This window comes from Hylobates moloch, unplaced genomic scaffold, assembly GCF_009828535.3.
Source record: "Hylobates moloch isolate HMO894 unplaced genomic scaffold, HMol_V3 SCAFFOLD_9, whole genome shotgun sequence".
Lineage (NCBI taxonomy): Eukaryota > Metazoa > Chordata > Mammalia > Primates > Hylobatidae > Hylobates > Hylobates moloch.
This window is the reverse complement of record NW_026652284.1, coordinates 5458251-5469284: the sequence shown is the minus strand read 5'-3', so window position 1 is coordinate 5469284 and position 11034 is coordinate 5458251. Positions and strand designations below refer to the sequence as shown.

The window sequence follows — 11034 nt, the reverse complement described above, 5'->3', positions numbered from 1 at the left end:
ATCTCTCATTATGATTATGGATTAATCTCTTTCTTCTTATAATGCCAGATTTTGCTTCATATCATTTGAGACTGGGTTGTCAGGTGCATATTTGTTCAGGTTTTTAATATTTTTCTTGTGAAGTGTGCTTCTAGTTATTGTGTAATAACCCTGTTATCCCTCTTTAAACTTTTTGCTTAAAAGTTTATTTTTGGGCCGGGCGCGGTGGCTCATGCCAGTAATCCCAGCACTTTGGGAGGCCGAGGCGGGCAGATCACAAAGTGAGGAGTTCAAGACTATCCTGTTGAACATGGTGAAACCCGTCTCTACTAAAAATACAAAAAAATTAGCTGGGCATGGTGGCAAGCGCCTGTAGTCCTAGCTACTTGGGAGGCTGAGGTCACACTACTGCACTCCAGCCTAGGAGACAGAGCGAGACTCCGTCTCAAAAAAAAAAAAAAAAAAAGTTTGTTTTTGCTGATTTGGGTTGCTCTTCGTTTGTTTAGTATATATTTGTTATGCCTTTTTCTATTCCTTTTTTTTAATATAACAGCTTTATGGTGATATAATTAACATATCATACAGTCGAGCCATTTAAAGTATACCATTCAGGTCGGGCACGGTGGCTCACACCTGTAATCCCAGAACTTTGGGAGGCTGAGGTGGGTGGATCACCTGAGGTCAGGAGTTTGAGACCAGCCTGGCCAACATGGTGAAACCCTGTCTCTACTAAAAATACAAAAATTAGCCGGGCATGGTGGTGGGCACCTGTAATCCCAGCTACTCAGGAGGCTGAGGCAGGAGAATTGCTTGAACCCAGGAGGCAGAGGCTGCAGTGAGCCGAGATGGCACCACTGCACTCCAGCCTGGGCGACAAGATAGAAATTCTGTCTCAAAAAAAAAAAAAAAATTAAGTATACAGTTCGTTATTTTTCGTACACCCAGAGTTGTACAACCATCACCATTATCTAATTCCAGAACATTTTATCACTTCAACAATAAATTCTTCTTACCCATTGGTAATCACTCTCCATTTCTCCCTCTTCCTCCCAGTCCCTGGCAGTCACTTCTGTCCTATGGATTGGCGTATTCTGAACATTTCATACCAATGGAATAATACAGTACTTTGGCCCTTTGTGTCTGGCTTCTTTCACTTAGCATAGTTTTTTAAAGTTCATCTATGTTGTGGAATACATTAGTACTTCATTCCTTTTTTTTTTTTTTTTTTTTTGAGACAGGGTCTTGCTCTATCACCCAGGCTGGAGTGCAGTGGCATGATCTTGGCTTACTACAGCCTTGACCCCCTGGGTGCAAGCGATCTTTCCACCTCAGCCTCCCAAGTAGCTGGGACTACAGGTGCACATGCTGACATGCCTGGCTAATTTTTGTATTTTTTTTGTAGAGACGGGGTTTTGCCATGTTGCCCAGGCTGGTCTTGAACCCCTGGACTCAAGCGATCCTCCCACCTTGACCTCCCAAAGTGCTGGGATTACAGGCAGTACTTCATTTCTTTTTATGCCCAAATAATACTCCGTTGTATGGATCTACTATGTTTTGTTTATCCATTCATAGTGATACACATTTGAGTTGTTTCCACTTTTTGGCTACTGTACACATTTGTGTATGCATTTTTTTGTGTGGGTATAGGTTTTCAGTTCTTTTGGGTATATATCTAGGAGTAGAATGGCTGGGTCATATGGTAATTCCCTGTACCATTTTGAGAAACTGCTGAATTGTTTTCCATGTGTATTGCATCAGTTCACATTCCTACCAGCATATGTGAGGGTTCCAGTTTCTTCACATACTTGCCAATACCTGTTATTATCTGTCTTTTTGATTATAGTCACCCTGGTGGGTGAGAAGTGGTATCTCATTGTCATTTTGATTTGAGTTTCCTTTGTGCATAAAGATGTTGAATATTTTTTCATGCAATTATGGCTCATTTCTATATAATTTGTTGAAGAAATGTCTTTTCAGATCCTTTGTCTATTTTAAAATTGGATTTTTAAAAATTATTGAATTGTAAGAGTTCTTTTTAAATTAATTAATCAATACTTTTAGAGACAGGGTCTTACTATGTTGCCCAGGAGGGCTTTGAAGTCCTGGGCCCAAGTAACTCTCCAGTATTAGACTTTTGAGTAGCTAGGATCACAGGCGTGTACCACTGTGCCTGGCTTGTATGAGTTCTTTATATAGATTCATGTTCCTCATCAGATATGTGATTTATAAATATTTCATTTCTTCACTTTTAATCTCTTTGTAATGTTTTAGGTCTATCTTTTGCAGACAGTGTGTAGGGGATTCATCATTTAAAATCTAATTATAGGGTCCCTATCTTTCAGCTGGAAAGTTTAATCTCTTTACATTTATTGTAATAACTAGATATGTGGATGGATTTCTGTTGTCTTATTTTGTACTTTATATTATTACCCTTCTCTTTTCTCCTTTTTCCTCTTTTCCTGCCATCTCTTGGATTGATCAAATTTTCTTTATATCTCCTCTTTTCCCCCTCAACTCATTTGGAAGGTTTATAGTCAATTTCATTCTGTACTCTTACATTTTTAACATGTATCCCTCTGAGTAATATGAGGACTTTAGATAGCTTTAGCTCTAACTCACTTCCCTTTCATTTGCCATGTTGCTGTTGCCCAGTATTTTAGTTCAGTTTGTTTTTACTTTCCCAAATTTGTTGTTATGCTTATTTCTAAGTTTTTAATCCTTTTTTTAGATCTCTTCACATTCTTACCAGTTTGTGTTTGCCTATTTGTTCATCATTGCTTCATTCAAAGTCCTTCCTAAAGTACACCTTTAATGATGCTTTCAGCAATTTTTTTGGGAATGGTAAATTCTCTCATTGTTATTTTTCTTTTACTCTTGAATAGTTAGTACAATTGAAGATGGGATAGGGCTCTTCCCTCAGCACTTTGCAGATATTCTTCCTTTTTTATCTGGCATTCATTATGCTGAGAATGCTGCTGAGAAGCTGAGAAGGCTGCTGTTGGTGTAATTGTTGCTCCCGTGTAGGAAATTTGTCATTTCTGTCTTTTCTCACATTGAAAGACTGCTTTTAAGACATTCTCTTTGTCTTTGGTGATATGTAGCTTCACTACAATGGAGGGTATTTTTTGTTTTGTTTTTAAAGTGAAGTTTTTGTTTACCTTGTGTGCGACTCACTGTGATTCTTAAAGCTGAATATTTATGTCCTGCATAAATTGTGGGAAAATTCTCGGTCATTCTCTCTTTGAATATTTTCTTTGCCCTCATTATGTTTCTTTTGTTGTTCTGGAATTCCTGTTATTCATTGATTGGTTCATTCATCCAACAAACATATATATATATATATATATACACACACATGCATATATATATATATATATATATGTTTTGAGCCTGCTGAGTGTCAGATGCTGTCCCAGGCACTGAGGACACAAGCAATGAACCAAAACAGCTGAAAGCTTCATTCCGTGGAGTTTGTATTCCACTGGAGAACACAGGCAATCCACAATAAACAGAAATACGTGTTGTTCAACCACAGACTCCAAATGCTATGAAGAAGAAAGCAGAGTACAAGGTTAGCAAAAGATGGGGGCTGATAAGTTTTCACATCTTTTGCTTCTTTTTTGTTATCTTTCTCTGCCAGGCTTTTTGAGTAATCCTCAGATCCAGCTTCCATGTATATTTTCTTTGCACAGCTGTTTTTTAAAACCTTCCCATTTGTGTTATTTTGCATGGCTGTGTCACAAATTACTGCAAACGTAGTGGCTAAAAACAGCACTCACCATGAGCTCACAGTTGTGTGGGTCTGACGCCTGGCGTGGTGTAGCTGGGTGTTCTGCTCAGGATATCACAAGGTTCAGGACATCAAAGTATCGACTAGGTTGAGTTCTCATCTGGAGGCCCTGGGGAAAAGTCCACATCCATGCCCACTCCTTGTTGTTGGCAGAATTCAGTTCCTTGAGGCTGGAGGACTGAGGTCCCATTTCCTTGCTGGCTGTCAGCTGGGTCCATTTTCAGCACCTGGAAGCCACCAGATTCCTGCCATGTAGCCTCATCTGTCTTCAAGCCAGCAGTGGTGGACAGAAACCCTCCCGTGCTTCCCATCTTTGACTTCCTTTTCTGTGACCGGCCAGAGAAAAGGGCTCGTGTGGTCAGGTTAGGCTTACTCAGGTCATCTCCCTGTTTTAAGGTCACCCATGCTGCAAAACGGAACCTGCTCTGGGCAGTCGAGTTCATCCTCTTCACCTTCCAGGGGATTTTGCAGGGCGTGGACACCAAGGGCTGGAAGTCTTGGAGCACATGTTAGAATTCTGCAATTAAAATGTTAATGATTGTGTATTTCCTTTCCTTTTTTTTTTTTTTGAGACAGAGTCTCTCTCCTGCCTCAGCCTCCCAAGTAGCTGGGACTACAGGCGCCCGCCACCACGCCCGGCTAATGAAGCCCGGCTAATTTTTTGTATTTTTAGTAGAGACAGGGTTTCACTGTGTTAGCCAGGATGGTCTCAATCTCCTGACCTCGTGATCTGCCTGCCTCAGCCTCCCAAAGTGTTGGGATTACAGGCGTGAGCCACCACGCCTGGCCCTTTTTTTTTTTTTTTTTTTGAGATGGAGTCTCGCTCTGTCGCCCAGGCTGGAGTGCAGTGGTGCAATCTCGGCTCACTGTAGCCTCTGCGTCGTGGGTTCAACTGATTCTCCTGCCTCAGCCTCCTGAGTAGCTGGGATTACAGGCACCTGCCATCACACCTGGCTAATTTTTGTATTTTTAGTAGAGACAGGATTTCACCATGTTGGTCAGGCTGGTCTCAGACTCCTGACCTCAAGTGATCCACCCACATTTCTAGAAATTTTATGTTTTTTTTTTTCTAGTTTTGAAGGAGTCTTATTCTTTCCCTGTGGATTCTCTTCCTTCTTTTTCTTTTTTCTCTGTCTTTGGTCACCCTAGACATATTTATTTTAGAGCAAGCTTTTTCAACCTGTGTGGTCCGTGGGCCAAATGTGGCCCAGGATAGCTTTGAATGTGGCCCAACACGAATTCATAAACTTTCTTAAAACATTGTGAGTTTTTTTTGTGAGATATATATATGTGTGTGTGTGTGTGTGTGTGTGTGTGTGTGTGTGTGTATGTATGTGTATACATATATATATAAGCTCATCAGCTGTCGTCAGTGTTTAGTGTATTTTATGTGTGGCCCAAGACAGTTCTTCTTCCAGTGTGGCCAAGGGAAGCCAAAAGATTGGACACCCCTGGCCGGGCGCGGTGGCTCACGCTTGTAATCCCAGCACTTTGGGAGGCCGAGGCGGGTGGATCACGAGGTCAGGAGATCGAGACCACAGTGAAACCCCGTCTCTACTAAAAATACAAAAAATTAGCCGGGCGTGGTGGCGGGTGCCTGTAGTCCCAGCTACTCAGGGAGGCTGGGGCAGGAGAATGGCGTGAACCCAGGAGGCGGAGCTTGCAGTGAGCCGAGATTGCGCCACTGCACTCCAGCCTGGGTGAAAGCGCGAGACTCCGTCTCAAAAAAAAAAAAAAAACAAAAGATTGGACACCCCTGTTTGAGAGTCTCTGACATTGTCCTGTTACCCCCTGGTGCTTGTCTGCTTCCTGTGCGTCGGCTGGTGGGGATCATTGTTTTCTGGGTTTAGATTGGGTGCATCCTCATCAGGGATTGTGATTTTTTTTTTTTTTTTTGAGACAGAGTCTCACTCTGTCACCCAGGCTGGAGTGCAGTGGCGTGATCTTGGCTCTCTGCAACCTCCACCTCCCAAGTTCAAGTGATTCTCCTGCCTCAGCCTCCCGAGTAGCTAGGATTACAGGCACGTGCCGCCACACCTGGCTAATTTTTTAAAAATATTTTTGGTAGAGACAGGGTTTCACCATATTGGTCAGGCTGGTCTCGAACTCCTGACCTTGTGATCCGCCAGCCTCGGCCTCCCAAAGTGCTAGGATTACAGGCGTGAGCCACCACACCCGGCCCGGATTGTGACTTTTATCTGCAGGAGCTCCGTGTCCTCTGGGGAGTGGGAGTGGCCCTCCCCTTTTGTTTCTGGAGGCTCAGGCCGGGAGGTTTCATGGGCGGTCTCCCTCTGGGAGCAGCTTTATGATGCTGTCTCTGCCTCGGGTGGTCCAGTTCAGATCCCACCCCCACGAGGACAAGGCCTTGGGTGTGGGTTCCTCACTGGAGACCTTCTTTTCCTTGATCGCGTGGTGGAGACAGGCTTTCTCACTCCTGTGGCCAGTGGTGAGAACTTTCCTTCTGAGACCACAGTGTTGGAGGGTGTTGGCATCATTCCAGTTCTCTTCTCTTTTGGGCTTGAGGCCACCCCTGTCCTGCCTGGGTGTTGAGACACAGCCCCAGGTTCCAAGCTCTCCAGGCCTCTTCCTGGTGTCTCATCACCCCAACCTGGGGCCCCTGGACACCAGCCCCTGCTTCCTCACCTTCAGTTTCCCCTTCCTTTCTGGCACCTGGTGATTTCCTTCTCTTCTTGGGAAGTCATCTTCTGTGTGTGTTTTTTTTTTTTTGAAACAGCGTCTTGTTCTGTCACCCAGGCCGGAGTGCAGTGGCACCATCTCGGTTCATGGGAACCTTGATCTCCTAGGCTCAGGCGACCCTCCCACCTCAGCTTCCTGAATAGCTGGACCACAGGTGCATGGCGCCAAGCCCAGCTAATTTGTTGTATTGTTTGTAGAGACGAGATCTCACTATGTTGCCAGGCTGGTCTTGAACTCCTGGTCTGAAGTGATCCTCCTGCCTTGGCCTCCCAAAATACTGGCATTACACCATGGGCCACTGCACCCGGCCGAGGAGAGCTCTTTTTGGTGGTACCTGTTGGACTCTGCGGAACGTATTGATAGATAGGGTTCTGTGGGTGGAAAGCCACCAGCCCAGAGTCCTCTCTGTTTTCTGGGACCCCACCCCACGCCGCGAACCCTCTTTTTCTTGCAGAGGAAGTGCTTCCTGAGAAGGAGAAGATCCTGGACAAGCTGGAACTGAGCTTGATCCACAGCAGAGGGGACGGTTCTGAACTCAGGCCAGGTCTGGGGCTCTTCTGTGTTCTCTACCTGTGCCCCGTGGTCCCTTGAGGGTGCCCTCTGGACCCTGTTCAGCCTCCCACAGTCTCCCAGGCGCTGTTCCCTTGGCCCCAGGCCTGATTGGAGCTGGCAAGTGGGAGCCTGGATTCACCAGCCCCTCACAGCCAATGCTGGGGACAGACTATCCCCTCCTCTCTCCTGAGCCCTGCTGTGCCCTTGCCGCTGAGAGAGAGGAGAGCTGGTCATAGAGCCTGGCCTGGGGGATTTGGGGCTCAGCTGGAAGCTTTGCATACCTCTAGGCCCTGGAATGTTCTGGAACAGTTGTCCTCAGATCAGCCCCCTCAGGCAGCTCTGTCTTTGAACTTGAGCTGTGCTTTTCACAGCGCTCTCCTGTCCTCCTCCTGGATGGTCCTGATGTGGTGGGAGAGGAGCACTACGGCCTGGAGCTAAGCCTCCCTGTCCAGGATGGAGAGAGAGGCTGTTGGCTTGTTTAAGACCCTTCTGGGCAGCGAGCCCCCTCAGGACAAGGGGATATTTTCTACTTGCCTCCTGGGTCCCCTGTGCTTGGCAGAGAGAGGCCCCTGGGCACTGCTCTTTGGATGAATGAATGTGATCTGTCCCCGGCAGATGATACCAAGGCTGAGGAGAAGGAGCCCATTGAAACACAGCAAAATGGTGACAAAGAGGAAGATGATGAGGGGAAGAAGGAGGACAAGAAGGGGAAATTCAAGTTCATGTTCAACATCGCGGATGGGGGCTTCACAGGTATTGGGGTTGAGGGTTGAGCAGAGAGCTGAGGCTTCCTGACTGTGGGTCCCAGGAGTCTAGACCAGTGGTTAACTTTATACTAGAGTGTGACTGGTTGATAGAAGTCCATTGTATAACCTTTCTTAGCAACACTGGACCTCTGGGGGTGGAGGCAGTGGCAAGTAGGGAGGGAGCGGCTCTCCAAGCCTGCCTGTGTGTGAAAGCTGGGGCCCTTCTCATCCTGCTCACCTTGGCTTGTTTCCCAGAGTTGCACACGCTGTGGCAGAACGAGGAGCGGGCTGCTGTATCCTCGGGGAAAATCTACGACATCTGGCACCGGCGCCATGACTACTGGCTGCTGGCGGGCATCGTGACGTATCCTTGGCCAGGCCGGGCTGGGCAGGCACTTGTCTGTTCCTCCGCGGACCTCGGGGAGAGCCCTCTGAGGGTTCCGGGGGAAGCCTTCCTCGCTCTTCCTCAATCTTCCTGGCTTCTGGCAGTGGCTAGAAATCCTTGGCATTGCTGCTTTGCCCGCTCCCCGCCGCTGTCATCACGGCTTCTTCCTTGTGTGTCTCTGTCTGGGTCCACATTGCTCTCTCTCTCTTTTTTTTTTTTTTTGAGATAGAGTTTCCCTCTGTCACCCAGGCTGGAGTGTAGCAGCTTGATCTCGGCTCAGTGCAACTGCCGCCTCCCGGGTTCAAGCGATTCTCCTGCCTCAGCCTCCCAAGTAGCTAGGATTACAGGTGTGCCCCACCACACCTGGCTAATTTTTGTATTTTTAGTAGAGACAGGGTTTCACCATGTTGGCCACGCTGGTCTTGAACTCCTGACCTCAAGTGATCCACCCACCTTGGCCTCCCAAAGTGCTGAGATTACAGGCATGAGCCACCGCACCCAGCCTTTTTCTTTTTCTTTTTTTTTTTTTGAGGTGGAGTCTTGCTCTGTGGCCTAGGCTGGAGTGCAGTGGTGCGATCTCAGCTCACTGCAACCTCTGCCTCCTGGGTTCAAGTGATTCTTCTGCCTCAGCCTCCTGAGTAGCTGGGACTATAGGCGTGCACCACCACTCCCAGCTAGTTTTTGTAATTTTAGTAGAGACAGGGTTTCGCCATGTTGGCCAGGCTGGTCTCAAGCTCCTGGCCTCAAGTGATCTGCCCGCCTTGGCCTCCCAAAATGCTGGGATTACAGGCATGAGCCACCATGCCTGGCCCCAAATTTCCCTCTTATAAGCATACCAGTCATTGGATTTAGGGCCCACCCTAATCCAGTATGACCCTTTCTTAACTCAATTACATCTGCAAATACCCTATTTCTGAAAAAGGTTCCCATTCACAGGTGCTGGGGGCAGGACTTAAACGTATGCACCCCAGGTTGTTGGGGTGAAGAGTTAACCTTCTGAAGCCCCGGGGCTGTTTCTGGTGCACCCAGGGCACCTGTCAGTGTCTGCTGATACTGTCACTGTTGTGTCATCAATATGTTCCTCATGCAGCCGGGCTTAAGGACTTGCCTGAGAACGTACAGCCAGGATGCCGACCCCCGGGCTGGCCCCTCCCCCTCCCTGAGCTGACTCCCCCTACGGCCCCGCCTCTTCTAATGGCCAGGTTTGCCCTTAACGGTGCCCCACCCAGGCACGGCTACGCCCGCTGGCAGGACATCCAGAATGACCCGAGGTACATGATCCTGAACGAGCCCTTTAAGTCTGAGGCCCACAAGGGCAACTACCTGGAGATGAAGAACAAGTTCCTGGCCCGCAGGTTTAAGGTCAGTCTTCTGAAGGGCCAGGGCTGCAGGGGGCGGGGAGGGACGGGTGTCAGGAGGGCCCTCCCAAAGGCAAAGGAATTAGAGAGCAGCAACCCCTCCCCACGTACCTGGGTCACGCTGCCACAAAGCATCAGTATGTCCATCAACTAACAGTGGTGGATCCTTGCTCTGGCCCTGGCCCCACTGGGGAGTATCTGCCGCCTTGGGGTGATGGGGTACAGAGAACACAGCTTGGTGACAGCTCCAAGGGTTGGCCACCACCAGGCCAGGGTGGGCAGCAGATGGCAGTATGTCCTCTTTCCCTCCTTTCTGCTGGGAGCCTTGGCCTGGGGTGGGCACTGGTGGAGCACGGAGGGTAGCCGTTCAGGGGGAGGGGCCGGGCCGACGCTGCCCCCCACCCCCAGCTGCTGGAGCAGGCGTTGGTCATTGAGGAGCAGCTCCGGAGGGCCGCGTACCTGAACATGACCCAGGACCCCAACCACCCCGCCATGGCCCTCAACGCCCGCCTGGCTGAAGTGGAGTGCCTCGCCGAGAGCCACCAGCACCTGTCCAAGGAGTCCCTTGCTGGGAACAAGCCTGCCAATGCCGTCCTGCACAAGGGTGAGCAAGCCCTGCCCCCCGCGGTGCGGCCCTTCCACCTTCCTCCTGCCCAGCGAGCGCTCTTGGCTGTAGATGAGGGCACTGATGGGGTAGGGGCCGGGGACAGATGTCAGCCCAGAGGGCGGTGGACTTCTGGGCCAAGATGAAACAGTCCTGTCATCAGACCCCTTATCTCCCCTGCAGGGAAACTGAGGCTGCTTGCTTCTCCAGCCTGTTTCTCAAGCCTGCTCTGTGCAGGCCCCGGCCCGGGCTAGTGACACAGAAAACCACGAAACTGTAAAGGCTTCTGAGTCCTGACAGCGTGCCTTAAATGCATTGTGTCTTTAGCCCGGGCAATACCCATCAGCCTGGAGCCTTCTCATTGGCCCTGTGCGGGAAGGGGAAGTAGTTTGCCCAGGATCTCCCACGATTCAGATCCTGGGCACTGGCTGCACATCTCTGCCTGTGGTCACAGGGCACACTTCTGCCCTCGGGGCTCCCGGCTGGTTGGGGGAGGGGGTGGCCCTGTGGTGAGAGTTGCTGGACGCATCCCCGTGCCCTGCAGCCCTCCCTGGTGTACTCCTATCCTGTGCCCAGCAAGGCCTAGGGCTGCAGGTCTCCCTGAGGACTCTTAGGAGGGAAGCCCAGTGTTGGGCAGTGCTTCTGGCTGGCTCGTTTGCAGCCCGGGGGCCCCTGCCCAGCCCAGAGAGGCTCCTGGGAGGAGTTCTTTGGAAGCTTCTGCTGTGTCCCCACTTGGCAGCGCTGCCTGCAGCTTGGGAGGGCCTGGTGCAGAGCACCCCCTGGTGCTGGGTTCTGGGCGAGTGCAGTCATACACCCTTGCAAATAAGCCCCAGCTCTCAGGCTGCCTCTCCTGGCACAGCCCTTCATCCCTCCATCCCTCCACCATCCCTGCATGCCTCCATCCTTCCACCCCTCCATCGTCC

At 49.5% G+C, this 11034-nt stretch overlaps 1 protein-coding gene across 4 annotated transcripts in view; it reads left to right on the top strand.

Annotated features, from left to right (window-relative positions):
* The window catches only part of CHD5 (chromodomain helicase DNA binding protein 5), a 71450-nt gene extending 60422 nt beyond the window's left edge, over window positions 1-11028 (top strand). For all 4 annotated transcript variants that reach the window (XM_032758723.2, XM_058444624.1, XM_032758722.2 and 1 more), the window contains 6 exons: window positions 6921-7010; window positions 7634-7771; window positions 8020-8128; window positions 9379-9511; window positions 9916-10111; window positions 10295-11028. In XM_032758723.2, the coding sequence (XP_032614614.1) occupies window positions 6921-7010; window positions 7634-7771; window positions 8020-8128; window positions 9379-9511; window positions 9916-10111; window positions 10295-10365 (737 nt within the window). In that variant the 3' untranslated portion in view covers window positions 10366-11028. The remainder of the gene's footprint in view (window positions 1-6920; window positions 7011-7633; window positions 7772-8019; window positions 8129-9378; window positions 9512-9915; window positions 10112-10294) is intronic.
* Window positions 11029-11034: the final 6 nt, after the last annotated feature.